This window comes from Ascaphus truei, chromosome 4, assembly GCF_040206685.1.
Source record: "Ascaphus truei isolate aAscTru1 chromosome 4, aAscTru1.hap1, whole genome shotgun sequence".
Taxonomy (NCBI): Eukaryota; Metazoa; Chordata; class Amphibia; order Anura; family Ascaphidae; genus Ascaphus; species Ascaphus truei.
Window position 1 is genome coordinate 407913472 of NC_134486.1, and position 21239 is coordinate 407934710.

Below are 21239 nucleotides of genomic sequence, written 5' to 3' on the forward strand. Positions count from 1 at the left end.
GACGGAGAAAAATGTATTTCCCGCTACTTATTTTTTATGCTATTATTATTGGGATGGAGTTTATTTTGGGAGTCATTGTAAATGCATTCCTCGTTATAGTGCATTTTATTCAATGGAAGAAGTTCAAGCAAACCTATCAACTTATCATGGCAAGCATGGGACTATCTAGACTTTGTCTACTCTGCAATAATACACTAGTTGCCTATACCTTGCATTTATTCCTATCCAATTGCATAGGAAAAGTTTTTTATGGAATCTCTTTGGTTAGCCAAATGTTTTTCACCTACTGCAGCCTCTGGTTTGCAACTGTACTGATTATATTCTACTGTGTGAAGATTACTAATTACACCCATGCCTTGTTCATTTACATGAAACGGAGAATCTCCAAAATGGTCCCATGGATGCTTTTAGCATCTGTTACTACATCTCTGATCTACAGTCTGCCTTTCATTTTTTTCATTCACACACCATGTCATACAAATTCAACAAAATCCTTCTTGGAAAATGACAGCGAGGAAGATGTGATTGCAAGAAGAAATAACTTTAACCAATTCTACCTATATGTCGCTGGTGCTTCCGTGCCCTTATCCATATTTTGTCTTGTAGATTTACTTCTAGTCAGATCAATCTGGATCCATACCAGACGTATGAACAGCGATGGTAGTGGTTTGAGCAACCCCCGACTTGACGTCCATTTCAAAGCAGTTAAAAGTATGGTGCTTTTCTTTTTCCTTTTTGCCAGTTTTTTTCTTGTTACAAATCTAATGATATTAAATCATTCGGGATCTAATGTTTGGAATGGGCTAGGTTTCATATTGCTTCTTGCCTATCCAAGTCTTCACAGTATTTACGTGATCTGCACCAACAAATATCTTAAAGAGACGTTTGTGACTGTTTTATGTTATGCTGCAAATTTCACCCCAGAAAGAGGAAGGTCTTCCACATCCAGCTAAAAATGTGTGGAATCACTTCTCCACGTCCGGGAAATGTACGTTTCCCATTCCTCATCTGACTTTGTATCTTACAATGGATTTTATCTTCCCAATTTTTAGACACTAGTTAGAATAGACTACCCTGGCTGTGGCAGTCAACCCTTTAAAGGTTATTCATTAACCCTTTGAGTGCCTCGGCACTCCAGGGGCTTCATGATGCTGTGGCTACGTTAAACACGTTTTCTAGGGGCGATCTCGTTCTGTGCTCCAGTGAAGAGGAGAACACGTTCTGGCGTGCAGGGGAATGGAAGAGGAAGACTCCTGCGCTCAAGTGATCGTGATGTGATGGTGGGGCTGTGGCACTCTGCTGTAGAAGAGAAATTTGATGAACGTAATTATACTTTTTCATATATAACACTGATGTATGCAGCGCTCTTCATATAATTTTACAGACTCAAGTCCCTTTCCCATAAAGCTTGCATTCTAATGTTGGTGCCAGATGCACTGGGCGATGGAGTGACTTGCCAAGGTCAAATTAAGAGCTGACTCTCTGATTCAAACTGTGTTCAGCGCCTTTAGATGCAGTGACATTACCGAGGAGTTACTCCTTCAGCCTGTATACATCTCACAACACGTCTTTTTATGATCTGCGCATCATGGAACTGCTCCCTTTTACAGTCCTTGAAATTGCCAATCAATATCATATCATCTCCCTGCAACCATAGACCCCAAAATGTGTATTCTATGTATATTCTAAAATATATGTGAAATCCCACAATGAAAATTGAACAATACAGAATGCTTCGTCATTGTAGAAAAGCAATTCCTAATGTGAGCCATCATGCGTGGGGGTGAAGAGGTTTAGTGGTGATAACATTTTAAGCAAAAGATTAATATATTATTATTTCTTATGATTTATGAGAACTTGACAAACTTCATAACATAACAAAATAATTGTCAAAAAGCAGCAAACAGTAGAGGATACAAAATAAAATAGTAATAATAATATATTATAATATTATATAATACATTTATATAATAGTATAATATTAGTAGTAGTATATTATAACTACTTTTTTTTATATAATAGTACTATTTTTTATATATATATATAAATTTATATATATATTATATCCACTGATGAAGTCAGCGTCATAGCTGACAAAATGCATAGGTCGTCATCAAGTCGACACCAGTGGATCAGCTGCTTTGAGAATCCCGGCGTGAGAAAGTGCAGAGTTTGAGGCTTCTCCTCATGGATTGTCTCTCTTGGAAGGATTGGAGGAGTTAATTCCAGCCTAGCTGCAGTCAGCAGACTCAGACGCATGGGATTCCACCTACTTCTGCGGTTGAAACCCATTGAATAAGGTACTCCGGTGGTTACCACCAACTGCCCCTACAGATTCCAACACATCAGGTCTGCTACAACCTGCTCTCATTCACTCTCTGTGGTTCCAGCTGACGGGCGCATGGTATGTGCAAGTCACACTGGATCTCCCCCATAGTAGTAGAGGGACATTTACTTTTTACCATCTGGAATTACTCATCCGTGCTGCCGGAGTTAACCCAAACCTTTCTTCACCGCACTGGACCACACAGGACTCTGTCGTCTGCATATACTGTACGCACCTGCATATTTGTCCATTGACATTTACTTGATCCTCAGAAACATTAAGCCCTCAAGCCCTGAATCATTAAGCCCTGAATCATTCATCATATGGCTATCAGCCCAACTGGTTTGACTTTCTACTTCTGCATGTCTATTGTGTTTTATATTTTATATCGCTAGCGGACCTTGTTGTGCATATTTTAATAAATTGTTCCTAATACTCTATGTGCATTAGTGCGCTCTTCCTTTTTCTGTGTTTACGTGCATTGAGATTAGTATTCCCTGAAGAGCAGCATCTCCCCTGTTACATGCACACATCATTCTAGTTATCACCGTGACACACTTTAGTAATCCTTTTAGTCTTCATTGTCGAACTTCCACATTTTGTGTACCATCATCCACTTAATATCCATCATTAGTATATATTCCAGTGCGCTGGTTCTCTCTCTATTAATTATATATATATATATATATATATATATATATATATATATATATATAAGCAGAAAAAGAGAGAGAGCGCACGCCCCATAGCATAACACTGTATGTTTATTTAAAATAAGGGAAGGGAAGGAACGGGGGGGGGGGGGGGGGGGAATCAAACTCACAAGATATAAAAATATAAAAGGCAGTTTGTGAATAATATCACCACCATCCGGTTCTGCTGGGCAAAGTCACTTCCCGACCGCTGATCAGGATAGCCGCCAACCGGATACCAGGGACGCCGTTACACCGTTTATTTGCTGCCCAAATTCAGCTCTCCACTTCCGAAATGGCCGCTGTGTTCTTCCCGCGCTGTGTTTGGCCTCAGGCGCGTGCGCAGTGTCTTCGTGACGTAATCGCGCTCTCAGTTTCCCTGACGCGTTTCGTCACCAGTCGGCGACTTTCTCAGTCTTTGAGGCCAAACACAGCGCGGGAAGAACACAGCGGCCATTTCGGAAGTGGAGAGCTGAATTTGGGCAGCAAATAAACGGTGTAACGGCGTCCCTGGTATCCGGTTGGCGGCTATCCTGATCAGCGGTCGGGAAGTGACTTTGCCCAGCAGAACCGGATGGTGGTGATATTATTCACAAACTGCCTTTTATATTTTTATATCTTGTGAGTTTGATTCCCCCCCCCCCCGTTCCTTCCCTTCCCTTATTTTAAATAAACATACAGTGTTATGCTATGGGGCGTGCGCTCTCTCTCTTTTTCTGCTTGTAGGTATCCGTGGAGGTGGTTTATCCCATTTGAGAGCAGCCGAAGACCCCCTTATATACATCTATACCCACTTATATGGACTGACTATTGAAGGACTGGTTGGACTTTGATTTTTTTCATGTTCTCTATTTTTTAGCACTTTTTGTATTTTTTATAATATTTTTCACATTTATTATATATTCTTAAGTTGTTGTGTTATGTAGAATAGAATTTCCTGTATCACGTTTAGGTATAAATTATCCATTATTGCACATTTGAAATACAGGTACACTTTAAGAATCATATGCACTTTATTTATATAGCAATCACTACAGTTGATTCACTTATAGTTCACCCTAGTACTACTCTGGCGCCACACTTTTTTGTTCCTTCATATATATATATATATATATATATATATATATATATATATATTAATGCTATTATATATAAACACAAAGAAAGTTGTATAGGTTGTATTGCTGAATTAAACTAATGTACTGTTTTTGTCGATTTCAAAACAAGGTATACGACCAGGAACTTTCATTTTATGTGTGACAATTAAAAATAATGAGATACCAAATATCCTTGTTTGTGTCTTTTCTTAATAAAACAGAAAATTCCCAACATCAATAGCATTATCTGTAGTTATACCATTACTTATATTGTTGGGAGAACAGGGGATGTCAGGTTATTTTACCTCTTTATATCATTACAGTAGTACTGGCGTTTGATCCACATTCACGGAAAATGAATGCCATACTCTGACAGTTTTTCCTTCTCTCTCTGGAGCTTTGTGTGAAAATTCTGATGAGTTGATATAGGTTGGATAGATTCTAATATTCCAGGCCCTCTAACTGCACCTATTGTGCAGGTGCACTACATGTTCTGGGGAGCTGTCGGAACACATATGTTTTGTGTGTGTGGTAAGCTGCATAGGTTAGGGCAGGGGTAGCCAATATCAGTCATCAAGGACTAGCCACAGCCCAGGTTTCCAGGATATCCCTGATTCAGCACAGGTGGCTCAATCAGAGGCTCAGTCGATATCCTGAAAACCTGACTTGTTTGTAGCCCTTAAGGACTGGAGTGGACTACCCCAGGGTAAGGGCACTTCTATAGGAACTGCTTGTAAGAACCTCCATCCAGCATGAGTGGAGGAACTACAGTGATACCTTTTGTACTTTTATGAGAGAGAGAAAGAGGAGAGAGGGCACAGCTCAGGGTTGTATCACAAAAGTAAAATATTATAATTACTATACCTACACACAATTTGTTACTAGTCATTTGGAGTACCGCAGCCCGTGCAAAGCCGGGCACCAAAGTTAGTCACATAAAAAAATGATTTTTAAAAAAAATAAACAATTACATATATAGTACGATGTAAGCAAGGGTTTTGTGGGAAAAAAAAGTTAGGTGGGGAAGTTTTGCAGATATTAGTCACAGCTTGGAGGGGAGGTGGGGTTGGCTCATATGAAGGACAGCTGGGTTGGCCCTCATATTCTGTGATTACGGGGAAGGTGGTACTGTAGTATGGAGAAGTCCTGAGTAGTTTGGATTCAGTTCTGCTATAATTATACTGTATGTAGAACTTCTTCTCTCCCTCCCTCCCCCCCTGGGAGATAGTATGGCTGCTACCTGTGTTGTGGTGCTGTGGCATACCTGTGAGGGTCCAGGAGAGCTGAGATGTCCGCATTGGTATGGGGACCAGGACAGGCTTTTGTGGTTCGTGATGTTCAGCTCAGGGTGTCAGCGCCTCCAGCTTCAGGGAGCTCCAGGATGCCCAGAGATAGATCCCCCCAAAGCACAGTACTTCCATACCCCTGCCCAATACACTGCACTTTCAGACAGGAGTATATAAAACAGAAGGGATACTTTATTGCATGCAGTCACTGCAGTTGTTCTTTACAGCGTAGCAGATGAATGTCAGAGGGTCCCAGGCCTCTGGATGGTGCAGGGCCCTCTGGTAGTCTTGAGGAATTTGTTATAATTTTGGTGTTTTCCCAGCCCCATATGGGCTGGGGGGCACGCTCATCCCTGATGGGAGAGACTCACAGCCCTTCCAGTCTCTCCAGACCAGAACTGAAGGCACCACTATTAGCTGTACACAAACACCATGTCACTGCCTCTCATGTCACTCAGAGAGTAGCATGAGGAGGGTTCCATTCCCCTTGGAATAGCTTGTCACAGCCTGCAGCGCTATCAGGACTTATGTGACAAGGGGCAGAGAGGCAATCTGTACCAGCCATGTTACATATGAAAAGGGGAAAATATTTAATCATAGTATGTAGGTTACATTTATGCATCTGTCACGTACGGTACACCTGTGAGCACGTGACCTGCATATGGGACAAGGGTTAATACACAGCTCGCAAGCTGACCCACTCTTCACCTTCTAAACGGTCCCTCAAATGACTAATATCTCCCCTAAATCCATCCCGATATACCAGCTGTCACGAGCAGCACGCACGTGAGTACGTGACTTAGATATGCAACCAGGGTAAATACACACAGCTACTCTAGCCAACTCGCCTTTCTCCTGCGGAAAGGTAACTTAAATTAGTTAATATTAACCTCTTACTCAATTGCAATCCTATCTATACGCTGAGAGATATACGGGAGATGCAAATTAAAGATGTAAAATGAATCTGCCAGGGTCTCAGGTCCTTATTTATTATAGAAAAAACTATGCACTTAACACACAAAAATCTGTTGTAGAAAAATGTGTCCAAAATGTAAATACTCTCTCCAGAGCATGCAATCAGTTCTTTCAGAGCCCAAAGCATCACTTATTAAATGTTTTAATATATATATATATATATATATATATATAAAAATACAGTGCTTAGATTACAGACGACCTTATACTTATCTGGGATGATGACGAGAGCAAATTGCACTTATTTTTAGATACACTTAATCATAACACAGTTAATCTAAAATGTACACAATTATAATCGACATCATATTCACTATTTAGATTTGGCATTGTATGTCAAAAGGAAAGGAGACATTCAGACCGACATATATCGTAAGGAAAATTCCAGAAACACTTTTCCTAGAGCTGACAGCAGTCGCCCTGGATCATTAATCAGGGGCAAACCAAAAGGCCAATTTCTTAGGCTAAAAAGGTTATGCTCTGATGAGGAATCCTTCTTTTTGCGCTCAAAGGAGTTGGCCTTGAGGTTCAAAGTTAGAGGATATAGTGAGTCGGACCATAATGCTGCTAATAAGACCGATAGAACAGAACTTATAAATTCAAAACAATCCAATCATTCTTGTAAAAAGGAACAGAATACAGGGTACCATTGTTCATCACACAGTATAGCAATCAGGCCAATCAAATTCGAACAATTGTGACAAAACACTGGGACGTACTGAACTTGGATAAGGATCTAAGACCATTTACCATAAAAGGACCTAGATTTGTTTAGAAAAAAAGCTAAATCTTTTTCAATATTTCTTTCCCCAAGTTAGTACAGATCCCAAAATCAATAGGGCATTAGGCTTGAAACTTTAAAAGGGTTTTTCAGATGTGGTACTGTAACTGCAAAATATGCATACATTTGTGTAAAGAGTTCAAACTTTGTAATTTATTATCCCAAATGTGGGTGTGACAAGGGATATGTAGGCAGAACAATTCAACCTTTAAAACAGAGAATAATGGAGCACGTTAGATCTATTAAAAAAAGAGACATGAGTCACCCAGTATCCAGGCATTTCTCAGAATGTCCCAAAGGTGGACTGAACAACCTTACATTTTTAGGCATAGAACATATCAAGATGCCAATCGGGGGGGGGGGGGGGGTTGGGGGGGGCTTGATCGCCTCAACATTCTGAATAAACGTGAAATGTACTGGATTCATAGACTGGATGCTCTCTCCCCATCGGCTATTAACACTGATTGGGAGCTGTGCCATTTTCTCTGATTTACCACACCTTCTATGCCCATCTTTATTTTTGGGATTTTATCATGTAATTTCATCATGTAATTGCATATATTTTATACGTTTCAGACGAGCAGTGGGCCATACATTTATATATATATATACCTGGGGATACGGTTCTCATAATAGTCTTTGAATTAGGAAGAGATATATTAAATATAGTTTGTGAGCTAACCAATATATGGTTTTAGAACAAATAAACATATTATTATCAATATTACCATACTTGGATATATTACGATATCTACAGTAATTCCGTACAAACCATTTTCATGTACTTTGACCATCAATTTCTATTGCAGCTACAATCTATTGGTTTGCTGCAATTGACGTCTTCGGATTATGGGACATCACTAAGACGTTCTTTAAAGAATGTTTATGCATGCACATTCCAACATGGATTAATGTACGAATAATTAATATTCACATCTATTGGAATAATGTCAGCTGACTTTCTTTGTCTTCATATATTATACATTTAAATTGTGTAGCAGTTTTATATTGTGATATATGATTTTCATTTATTTATTTATGCTCTTGTTTTCTTTATTTGCTTTTGACTTTTGCTAGCATTATACAAACGGACCTTATAGTGATATAATATATCATGTACTTTAAGGGAATCACTATAAATCCTTTTGATATAGCATTTTAATCATTCACTTTCAACCATAGTGTTAATTGTTGTCGGACACTTTCTGTTGGTCAGATACACTGTTTTTGATTTTAACTGGATCCGTTTGTATTCAGCAACGTTATGGTATGTTATTATATTATTTTATTATACTTAATATGATCACATTGTACAAGAGAGATCTACCTATATACAAATGCACTTTATACAACAGTAGAATGTTTATATACATATATGTAGCCCTTTTTGTGAACCCCTGCACTAAGGAACTACTGGTGTTGTGTTTTACCTGCGGCTTCAGGAGCTCTAAGCCTCCGCTGTTGGGGAGCCTTGGGTCATACCCTCACTTATCATGGTGCAGCGCCTCCACTTACCCAGGATCCCCATAGTAGAGGATCTACCCTGAGCAAGAAAACATAACAATTGTATTGTGCAACAGGCAACCTTTTACTATTGATACTAACTAATGGAATCATGCAGAGTACACATAACATGCATAAGACCCTTATACTCTACAATCACAACATGATACACTGTGGCTCGGCCACACTTTTATAGGGATAATGTTCTGTACACAGGTGGCTCTGCCACTCTCCCAATGAGTATGTCCTGCAACTAGTATCTGTATGGAATAGTTTGCTGGTGCCCCCAATTAGTTAGTGGGAGGCGGGATCAGCGCCTGGTGACCGGTGTAGGTGCACTTGTTGACTAACAATACCTCCCGGTCACTGCGGTGACCACACCACTTCACAAAGGATCCGTAGTGTTGCTCCAGCCTTGCGCCGACACTCCGCTATGCTGTGTGGTCTGTTCTCCAGACCAAGATGGCGTCCGCGACTCCGGCAGCTGAACCCGCACTAATGGAATACGTCCCTAACTGCTACGGCCGTCCCTACAAAGCGGCACCCTACGATGACAGGGGTAATACTCCTGGGGGCTGGGGAATGTATCTGTCCTAAGTGGAAGGGTCACTGACCCTCCGCTCGCGCACACGAGGTTCCGCCACCTTCCTCCTTCACCTCTCACTCGTGTCTCCCACCGCCCACACGCTTCCTGTCCCTTCTCTATCCAGAGTCTCACACCCTATTGGTCATCAGCCTCAGCTGACTCTCCCACAGTTCAGAGTTCAGAGTGCAACCCCCAAAGTCCCTCCAGATTGGTTGCCTTTCGCGCGCTTCCCTCGCGCATGCGCAGCCTGACTATTCACACAGTGACCTTACTGGCAAAAGAACAGTATGGCGCTTCCTTTATTAGTGACAGCGCGGAACCCACATACATATATATACACATCCTTACATTCTCCCCTCTCCAGAATCCAACGTCCCCGCTGGACAACCTAAACAACATATATATGAACTTATTTACACAGCCCTCTCTTCCCTAGATTAGGTTACACATTTCGTTGAACAGTACCACCATAGATTGCATTCTATGCCGAGCCCACTGCTGAGCCTCATAATGGGGTGCCCCAAATTGATCGTATGCCATTCGCATGGGAGGCTGACTGATTCTTTGACTTCGCCGAGGTTGGTCCTCCTCGGCTTCCTCCGCAGAGTATCCAGTCTCAACTGGTGTTTCCATCTCCACCCTTGAGGGGTCTCCAGCATTGGCAAAGTCTCTCTGGGGTGTGAAACATGGGCTTTGTGGATCTAAGGAACGACTCATTGGAGTCAAATTGTCAATTTTCGGGCCAAGAGGCTCTTTACCCGTAGCTCCTTCGGGAGATGCCCCCGCGGCCAGAAGGCCCCTTTGAGAGGTTCCTTCCATCGAATCCTCAGAGGTGGCAAGTTTTACAGTCTCTAGGCCATCCTCTGGGTTTCCAACTTCTCCATCTATTGGTGTAGCGGGTAGTTCCAACTCGTCGTTCCCTACTTGAGGTATGGGAAGCAGGTGATTCCTATGCCACACTTTTACGCGGCCTTCGGAGTCCTTGATCCGATACACGGGAAGGCCAGGCATCTGTGACTCCACCTCGTACACACCTTCCCGCCAACGGTCAGCCAATTTATGTTTCCCAGGAACACCTAAGTTGCGTAAGAGAACCGCATCCCCGGGGTGAATTTCCTTGTGACGTACTTTGTGATCGTAGCGTCTTTTATTTCCCGCATTCAATTGCGCTGCCGTTCGTTCAGCCAATTTATAGGCCTGCTGCAGACTGTCCCTTAGCCGCTGTACGTATCGGAAATGCGTCCTGTTGGATACCCCATCGGTAGATATCCGCAGTCGCACATCCACCGGTAATCGTGCTTCTCTTCCGAACATCAAAAAGTACGGGGTGTACCCGGTGGACTCATGCCGGGTACAATTATAAGCATGTACCAATGTCTCCACGTGCTTACTCTACTCCGTCTTTTGTGAGCTTGTCAGAGTTCCTAACATATCTAACAAAGTGCGGTTGAACCGTTCGGGCAAAGCATCCCCTTCGGGATGGTACGGGGTGGTACGTGACTTGGCAATGTTCAGTAGTGTAAGCAATTCCTTTATTAGTGTACTCTCAAATTCCCTGCCCTGATCAGAGTGGAGACGATTTGGTAATCCATAATGAATGAAATACTTTTCCCACAGGACTCGGGCCACCGTTACGGCCTTCTGATCTTTCGTAGGGAACGCTTGGGCGTACCTGGTGTAGTGGTCAGTGATCACGAGAACATTGCTAATGCCCCGGCTGTCGGGCTCAATACAGAGAAAATCCATACACACCAGATCCATAGGGCCCGAACTTTTCAAGTGTGCCATGGGAGCCGCCCTGGTGGGCAGTGTTTTCCTTTGTAAGCAGCGATTACACCTTCGACAATGCTGCTCCACAGACTCTCTCATCCTAGGCCAGTAGAATCTATCCTGTAGTAGCCCAAATGTCTTATCAATGCCCAGATGGCCATGGTCATCGTGAAGGGCCCGAAGACCCATAGTCCTCAAGCATTCCGGTAGAAACAGCTGACGCCGATCGGGATGGTTGTGATATGGGATCACCCGATATAACAAACAATTGTCCATTTCGAACTTCCCAAACTCATTCAACAGGAGTTTCACCAAGTTTTTGGGGGCTTGCTTAAGTATAGAAGGATTATCTTGTTGTACCGCTTGACGGGCCAGCTCCACTATGGGGTCTTGAGTTTGGTAATGCACTAGATCCCTCCACGAGATGATGTTATCTTCCGTGATATTCATCCCTTCTCGACCTTGATAGGCCTGGGGAATGGCTCGCGAGTGGCATCCCAAAGAGTCAGCAACCTGTAATTCCGAGAATGCCACCTGATTATTGACTACCGCAGCCACGGAGCAGAGAGCACGGATCCCGGGACCCGGTATTTCTTCCCATACTTCCTCATCAGGGGTGGATTGAAGGCCAGGTCGACGAGACAGGGCGTTGGCACCTATGTTGGTGGGTCCTGGTTTGTATTTAAGGTTGAAACTGTAGTTGGCCAGGGCAGCTAACCAACGGTGTCCCGTGGCGTCCAATTTGGCGGACGTATTTATATATGTCATGGGGTTATTGTCCGTGCGTACTTCGAACTGTACCCCATACAGGTAGTCGTGCAGCTTGTCCACCACTGCCCATTTTAGGGCCAAGAATTCCAGTTTATGGACCGGATAGTTCTGCTCACTAAGTGTCAAGCTTCGGCTCGCATAGGCCACTGGGCGTAGCCCCGTCTCATACTTCTGATGCAATACAGCTCCCAGCCCACTAAGGCTAGCATCTACATGTAGGACATATTCCCGTTCTGGATCCGCATAGGCCAAGACCGGGGCCTGAGTGAGGCTAGTCTTTAAGTTCAGGAATGCCTGTTCACATTCTGGGGTCCATTTCTAACCAAAGGGTGTTTGCGTCGTGACCCCCTTTCTCTCGGTTTCTCCTGGATATACCTTTAGAAGATCGTTCAACAGCTTGGCTTTGCTGGAGTAGCCTTCCACGAACCGCCGGTAATAGCCACAAAATCCCAAGAACGACCGCAACTCTTGGACATTATGAGGCCTAGGCCAGTTCACCAGAGCCTCTATCTTCCCTGGATCGGTGGACACCCCTTCGGCCGATACGATGTGGCCCACATACGTCACTGAGGACCGACAGAATTTACATTTGTCCAGAGACAGTTTGAGGCCCTCCTCCTGAAGTCTATCCAGTACCTTCATTAGTCTCTCGGAGTGTTCCTCTAGAGTTCGCCCGAACACTATAATGTCATCCAGGTACACTAAGCATTCTTGCGGATTCAGGTCTCCGAGAGTCTTTTCCATCAATCGCTGGAACGTGGCCGGTGCCCCACAGATCCCTTGCGGCATGCGGGTGAACTGATAAAACCCTAGTGGGCAGATGAAGGCCGTCTTTTCTTGGTCTTCCTGGCCCATGGGTACCTGGTAGTATCCTGACCTGAGATCGAGTACACTGAACCATGTACTTCCCGTCAGAGCGTTCAGTAGATCCTCGATTCGGGGCAGCGTGTACTGATCGGGAATGGTGCGGGTATTTAGGGTTCTGTAGTCCACGCAGAGACGTACGGTCCCGTTCTTTTTGCGGACTACCACGATGGGTGATGCGTAAGGACTTCGGGATCCCTGCACGATCCCAGCCCTCTCCATTTCGGCGAGTAACCTCCTCACTTAGTCTACGTCCCGTGGTGCGAGCCGCCGGGAACGTTCCCGGAAGGGAGTAGCATCGCTCATTCGGATGGTGTGACGGGCACTGCGGCTGCACCCCACATCCATATCACTGGTGGAGAACACATGTCGGCGCTTTTGTAACTCGATCCGCAGCCTTTCCCTCCATTCCTCTGGGAGCGGGGAATCTCCAAAGTCGAATTCTAACCGGGATCCGGAGGTAGGACCATAGTTACGGGGACGCCCCGTTACGCCCTTCTCTTCGGGGGTCACGGGGTATATTCTGCCCAGCGGCTGGCGCTGATCAATGCTCATGGGATATGGGGAGATGTTCCGCACGTATACCCAGGTGCGATCCGGGATTTTCCCAGGCCACTTTTTGACGGAGGCCAACACCTCGTAGCCCAGCCGGTGCTCGTCCTGGGCCACACTTTCTAGAGAGAAGAGCTGATCCTCCGGGCGTCGGTCCGGGTAGTGACATGCGGCGACCATCATTCTTCCTTCCCCCGGGGGAATTTGAGTCAGTCCCCACTCTTGGCTATAGAGCATCCCATGCTCCTCTTCAGTCGCAATTTTTCCGCAGACCTCTTGGAGGATGGGACAGGCCGCCAGGGCTAGCAGCGGAGCCTCGCCCGCTTCTTGCAGATACATTCGGAACACCGAGCGCACAATGTCAGTGTTAGTCCCCAAAATGATTGGGGCGCTGGGGTGATCCTGAGGTTCGGGGCACACTAAGGCCTCCACTTCCATGGGGTGATGTTTACCCGTGTTCAGTTGGGGAATATCTAACTGCACCTTCACTATGCCCTCGATGGGGTAATCCTCATGACTCAACCCCCGGAGCCGCAAGGTGTCCGCAGGGAGCAATGGCAACCGATATAGGTGTTGGTCATAGAATGGCCGGTATACGATGGTCACCTGTGATCCCGTGTCCAACAAGGCGGCGGCATAGATGCCCTCAATAACTACCCGAATAATGGCGGCGGGGCCGATTCGGTTGCTCGGGGGGGGCGGCGACGTCTCTCCTCCTTCCAGGGGTGTGCATGGCATCGACTGCGCCGACCGGAACGCCGGTTTCCGCAGGGTGGGGCAACGGGCGCGCAGATGTCCCATCTTCCCGCACGCGTAGCACTGAGTCTGGCTGAGGTAATTCTCGCTTCTCCCGGTTGGCGAGCTTCGCCCAGTCGGGGGACGAGATCTGGGCGTCACTGGTGCGCCGGCGTCCTCGGGGTCGGGATCCCCAGGTTCGGGCACGTCGGTCTTGGGTTCCACTTTCTTGACCTCCTTACCCCCGGCCTGGGGCTTCTTCCCAGGGGCTAGGTCACGTCCCAACAACACCGTCTCGTGCGCTTGGACCCGGTCCATTAGGTCGTGAAAGGATAACGCTTGCCCGGGCGTTAGGCAACAACTCACCCGTACCAACACAGGGTGCAGGGGTAGGAGCCCCCTCAACAGCTGGGTGGTGCGTAGTCCATTGGCTTCCATACGTGGCAACACGCCCTTCCGCACCAGGTTCCACAAATCCAGGTGTAGTCGCCTGAGGAAGTCTGATACCATCTCCCCCTCCTTCTGGGCTAATGCGTGGAATTTGGACATCAGCGCGTAAGTATCCACAGGCGCTCCATACGCTTTTGTCAGGCAGTAGATGAGATCAGCTGCATCCGCCTCCGGGTTGTCATCTCGGTAGTAGTGTACCATGTGGGACGCAGGAGGTCGTAAGCACTCAACGATGCGCTGTCTTCGGACCGCGTCCGTGCAGGTCCATTCCGGGAGCACCTGTTCAGTATGATCTAACCAGTCCTCTATCCCTACTTCTCCTTGGGGCGTGGGTTTCTCACCGGAGAAGGCCTTTAATTTCCTATATTGAAGAGACTGGGTATGGGTTGTGGAGAGCGGCTGCTATGGCGGGGATAGAGGTGTCTCCAGGTAAGCCATCCCCGACTGCAGGGTAGGTGTCCAGTCTTGATAGGCTAAGCCGGTTGAGGCCAGACCTTAGGCCGGACGGGGCGGGCGAGGAGCCTAGGCCCAGGGCGGCCGGCCAGCGAGGTTGTAAGCCACGGTCAGGGGAATGGTCTGGGCCCCCAGCCGCAGCTCCCACTGTGGGTGTGTACTCTCTCTGCGGGGTAGACGTGGCTAACGGTGCCGTGGTGTCCACTTGAATGATGGGGCAACGTATCTCCGGGGCCTCGGGCAGCAGCAGTATACGGGGCAAGGCCTCGGGGCATATGTCGTGTTCAGTGGCGTACAAGACTCGGCGCCAGGCCTGGTCGTGGTCGTAGAAATGGTCATGCACTTGGGCATTGTCCAGTAGGGGAAGCTTTCGGACCTGCTCGGTCACAGTACCTAATGAGATTGTGGCGGGAAAATGGCCCAGCGCGAAAACACGATTCAGGGGGATCCCGCGCCGCTGGGCCCACTTGCGCACCTCGAGCGCCGAGGGCACCGACATGCTGCGGGTTGGTTGCACAATTAAAGAAAAAAAATGTGGGGGCACCCCAGGTCTAAGAATCTCAGCAGCGCCTCCAAATGTAGCCCTTTTTGTGAACCCCTGCACTAAGGAACTACTGGTGTTGTGTTTTACCTGCGGCTTCAGGAGCTCTAAGCCTCCGCTGTTGGGGAGCCTGGGGTCATACCTTCACTTATCATGGTGCAGCGCTTCCACTTACCCAGGATCCCCATAGTAGAGGATCTACCCTGAGCAAGAAAACATAACAATTGTATTGTGCAACAGGCAACCTTTTACTATTGATACTAACTAATGGAATCATGCAGAGTACACATAACATGCATAAGACCCTTATACTCTACAATCACAACATGATACACTGTGGCTCGGCCACACTTTTATAGGGATAATGTTCTGTACACAGGTGGCTCTGCCACTCTCCCAAGGAGTATGTCCTGCAACTAGTATCTGTATGGAATAGTTTGCTGGTGCCCCCAATTAGTTAGTGGGAGGCGGGATCAGCGCCTGGTGACCGGTGTAGGTGCACTTGTTGACTAACAATACCTCCTGGTCACTGCGGTGACCACATCACTTCACAAAGGGTCCATAGTGTTGCTCCAGCCTTGCGCCGACACTCCGCTATGCTGTGTGGTCTGTTCTCCAGACCAAGATGGCGTCCGCGACTCCGGCAGCTGAACCCGCACTAATGGAATACATCCCTAACTGCTACGGCCGTCCCTACAAAGCGGCACCCTACGATAACAGGGGTAATACTCCTGGGGGCTGGGGAATGTATCTGTCCTAAGCGGAAGGGTCACTGACCCTCCGCTCGCGCACACGAGGTTCCGCCACCTTCCTCCTTCACCTCTCACTCGTGTCTCCCACCTCCCACACGCTTCCTGTCCCTTCTCTATCCAGAGTCTCACACCCTATTGGTCCTCAGCCTCAGCTGACTCTCCCACAGTTCAGAGTTCAGAGTGCAACCCCCAAAGTCCCTCCAGATTGGTTGCCTTTCGCGCGCTTCCCTCGCGCATGCGCAGCCTGACTATTCACACAGTGACCTTACTGGCAAAAGAACAGTATGGCGCTTCCTTTATTAGTGACAGCGCGGAACCCACATACATATATATACACATCCTTACATATATTTAATTAACGTAATTGTGTATTATAGGTGTTCATTTATGAATTATTAATTTATATAGGTGTTTTAACTGTTTGTGAGTGACTATACAATTTATTATCTTCCTCTTTGTAATATGCAGCCTCTATAAGGCTAATACTAATTGCCTTTGGCTGTTTAGACACCCTCATATCCATGACCATTTATATGTATTAACATTCACCTGTGTTCATACTTAAGGCATCGGTCAGGAGACAGTGCTGCGGAATGCAGATATACTACAAAGAGGAGGACAGACACCTTAGGCTGCGGGCAGGCACTGAGCGGGTGCATTGGCGATCGAGTACTGTGCCCTGCTCGGCCAGACGATTCGTAGCTGGCTAGGTGCTTGTGCGGGGGGGAAGGGTGTCGGGGGCACGGCAAAGACATCACGGAGCTGGATCGCCCTCATTGGGCAAACCGCTCACGTGACGGGCGAGCGGCAAATTCAAATTTGCGTGCTTGGCAAGCAGGTAAGCGCCGTGCATGCTCAGGTGCTTGCTCCCGCTGGCCACACACATTGCCGCAATGTGTTTTATCGCGGCCGTGAGCGCGCCCGCCCGCTCAGTGCCACCCTGGCCGAGGCTTTAGACTAAGGCCCCACTGCACGCGCCTGCACGACCGCCTTGCGTCCTGACGACACGTGCACGGCACTTCACCGCGATCTGCAGTCTTTAGGGATTGTTTTTAGGTGCGGGGGGCGTGGCCAAAACGTGTCGGGTTGGCGCGGCCATGACGCAAATTTTCTGATCCGCTTATCAACATATTTGTGTGTTTTTTTTTTTTTTGCAGGGCTCGGCCTGTGTTCATCTGCCCGCACTTGTATGCACGATCCCGTCAGCTTCTGTTTAGAAATGCGCTCGCGTTGTAGAGGTTACATTTACTTGCATAGGAGAAGGAATAAAACGTTTAAATACATGAAAATAAGCGCAGTAAGGAAGGTTCACGTGCACTGACACAAGAATTTTACTCAACTAATGGAAACCTATACTTAAACAGAAAGGATCGGAAGGGATTTGGCTCCGGCGATCTCCCCTCTTTATTGGCTTCCTGCCACACCATGTGACGCGCCGCCGCTCGGGAACACCATCCTGTTGTAGCCCCTGCTGGCTGACGCGTCACAGTATGCAGTGAGCCAGGGAGCCAGGAGGCACCGGGGACAGCTAGGGAGAAGGTAAGGGGCTGAAGGGAGGCGCGCACACGGCCGCCGCCGACTGCAGCGGGGACCTAGCCGTAGGAGTCCTCTACTCTTTGATAAAGCGCCACCGGGCGTGAAACGCGTTAGAGTGTTTTAACCTGTACTACATCTGCCACTAATTTTTTTCTATTATTTACTTACCAGCCCTCAGTGTTTTTCATCCGGCTGTGCACCATCTTTTTTTTCCTTCAATCATGAACCGGAGACCATCTGGTGCACGCTGACTGCGGCACAACAAACGAGGAATCCCGTGAGTACCCTTTCTAAGGCCGTGCCTATAGTGCCGTCGATGGGGACATGGTGGGTGACGTCACCTGTCGCCACCTGCGGAAGTTATGTTTCGCCAGGCGGCGTGACCGCGGGATTCCGGCAATTTGATTTCCTATTGGAGACAAAATCTATATTGAACATCTATATATGCACCTTCTTAATCAGAGGCGACCTTGAACACACGGGACTCACTGGGAGATATATTCTTGTCCTTGTTTGTACACCGTCATTTATTAGCCTTGGGCTGCGCTTATAGTGCCCGGCAACGCAACGCGGCGAAGTCGCACCAAAACAAATACTTTGGATCCGTCGCATGCGCTTACAGTTAGCACGACGACGACGGAGTTGCAAAAAAAATTGAAGCCATTGAAATTTTATTTTGGGAGAGGCAGTCGCCACATGTGACTGTCTCTACACCAATCACAGAGCACCCTGCCCACCCCCTTCATGACGTCACTGGCCTTGTCGCCAGCGACGTCGCTCCAAACTAAAGCGCAACTTCCGCCAGTGGCGACGGGTGACGTCATCGGTTGCGTCACTGGCCCTATAAACGCGGCCTTAGAGTAAAGCGATTACTACAATATTTTGTGACATTTATCCAACATTATTGCAACATCGTGCAAGTGTTCTTAAACAGCATGAAGGTTTTGTGTGTGCGGTGCTGTTTGTTTCTACAATCTACCCCCTCCTCTAAAATGTAATCTAGCCTTGACCTGTTTATCTTTTTTAATCACTTATATCCACGGTTTATATAAAAACTGGAGTCAGCTGAAGGTAGGACATCCAACAGCAAAATGTCATTACTAGAACTCTGAAATCCGTCCATTTCTAGGAAGAACATGTTCAGTTGGGAAATATTTTACAAATATAATAATAATTTTTGTGGAATTTGTGTGAAATGTAATGTAATATTCATGATTATTCAGCACTGAAATCAACAAACAGAATGTGTAAGATTCACTTGTATATTGAGGGCATCATGTTATTTATTGTAGCATATTTAACACCTGCATTGTAATAATGATTTAATCATTTTGAATTTCAGCGTGTTTTGATGTTCCTGGTCTTGTGTGGGGAAATGCATAGAGTTAGTTTGCATAGCTTTGCTCATATTTTCTTTATAAGGAAATGTCTGCATTGAAATTAATTTATTTGTATTTTAATAGGATGTGACGGTGAGGGGGTAACCAGGCTCAACAATAAAGGTTAAGCCTGCCTGGTTACCTCTGATCCATGTACTGGGGTTTGGGAGTGTCAGCTCTAGAGCCCAGTGATTGTCAATGCATGTCTGTAAATTATGCGACAACAAAGAATGTGTGTGTTTTTACCTTTCCAGGTGTGCCAGCGAGCAGAGATTGCTGGGCTATGAGTTTCAAGGGGGGTTTTATGGCGAATTTATTGTCAGAATGTGTCTAGTTAGCTGGGTTCCAGAGTTGCTGGATACCCTAAAAATGTACCCGGGAATCCGGTCGGATTCTTGGATACGTTGAAACACATTGTTTCGGCAAAATCTCCCCTTTAAAATGCTTGCGCGACTCACCGCTAGGATTCCCTGCTTCAGCACAGACCAGAAAGGTAAATGGGGCATAGGTATGTGTGGTATCCCTAGAACTGTAAAGGGGTCCTTAGTATAAAAGGGGATGCCCAGTTAATGCCCTGTTCACCCAGAACCTGGTATAGGGGTCTGGGGGGACTCAAACCATACATAAGGTTGCAAGGAGTTTTAAAAGCTAAGTCCGGTATAGTGTGTGGGGAATATGGCTAGTAGGACTAAAAGTGCAACATTCGTATTCTATTTCTCATAGCCAAAGGACTTAGAAATGTTTAAAGTATATATTTTATTAAACCCGTTTGTTGAAAGTATATAAATGCTTGTGCACAGTATACAGTATGAGCTGGGACTTCCAGGTCCAGGGTTGCGAGAGACCATTTGGCTACCAAGCTTGGTGCATGAAGTCTGCTCGGGTCCCCAACATGAAAGCCTCAGAGGTTGCCAAGGTGTGAAAGACATTTGGGTACCGGAGTTAGGCTCAAGTACTCACGTCCTGGGATAAAATTACGTCCTGGGATGAATGGAAGTCCTCGGACAACCATTTGCCCAACCCAGACTTTGAGGAGCCTAACTCAGCGGGTGGCATCTGCATGACAAGTGGCAGAGGTGCCAGGTTGGTGCATGCCCTTGTCAGATGCCGAAGTCCCGTTTGCCCGGCTATGGTAGACTGGCAGCGCTCTGATTGGCTGGTAGGAATTCTCCCACGCTCGGATTGGCTACTGTATTTCACGAATGAACTCTGAAAAACTATAAGGATGCCTCAGCCAATCCGGAGATGAGATTCTAAGCGCCAGAACAGCAGCAGTAAATTTGAAACGACCAAGAGATGCTCTTGGAGAAATAACAGCGAGCCGGCTTCAGGAATTTCAAGGTGAGAAATTTTCGAAGTCCCACTTTTCGGGGCCAAGTTGTGAGAATAGAACGGAGCGGTCGCAGCTGGGATTGCAAGCCGAAAACAGTTCCAGGACGTTTGGGACTTACGCCCGGTCAAGGGATTTCAGCACCACCGGAAGAAAGAGAGCGGTGGAGTCAGGAACTTCATGCTGATTTGAGTTCCAGGACATTTGGGACTAAGTCCCGGTCAACCTAAAAACTTTGTTTTATGTCCTATTCGAGCTAGGAAAGTCTAGTTTTCAGCCCCAGACCCCCAGTAAGTGTGTTCTTCTCGTGTATTTTGTGTTTCTTTGTGCTTAGCCTATTTTAAGTGAATAAATGACAATTTATTTTAACACCTTGTTTTGCTCAGTGTTAAGATCCCGGTATAAAAGGTGTAAATGCCTGGTCTCCCGTGACAGTGACATGTTATGGTTGTTAGTGCAGTCTGTTTTTTGATGTCCTCACATAGTGTTTTTATACAGAGCATTGTGGTTTTATTTGTATCTGTGGCGTATCAACGGAACAGTACAACATTTGCAAACCACCAGCATAATTATTCACGTCTATGAATAATGGTGCTGATGCTGGCAGAACACAAGAAATCCATGTAGTCACTCCAATTTATAATAATTTGTGCCTCATAATTCGTGTTGCCTTTTAGGGTTGGTAACAACACTATTTCTGCCTTTTCTCACCACAGCATGCAACAATAAACCCGGTGGAATAACAACAAATAGGCCCTTGAAAACAAAACGTAATATAGTCTGAATCAGATTTTCAGCATTATTTTATATTTTCTAGATCATTTTTAAAAGTATAGACATGCAAAGTTTTCTTCATAAAA

General features: G+C 46.2%; 1 protein-coding gene across 1 annotated transcript; it reads left to right on the forward strand.

Moving 5' to 3' along the window:
* Positions 1-272: 272 nt before the first annotated feature.
* LOC142492469 (taste receptor type 2 member 40-like) lies at positions 273-953 on the forward strand. Its single transcript, XM_075595106.1, has one exon. The coding sequence runs from the start codon at positions 273-275 to the stop codon at positions 951-953; it is 681 nt and encodes a 226-aa protein (XP_075451221.1).
* The last annotated feature ends 20286 nt before the right edge of the window (positions 954-21239 follow it).

Excerpts from the sequence above, each read along its gene's own strand:
- LOC142492469 (XM_075595106.1), top strand. The coding sequence starts at position 273 with ATGTTTTTCACCTACTGCAGCCTCTGGTTTGCAACTGTACTGATTATA.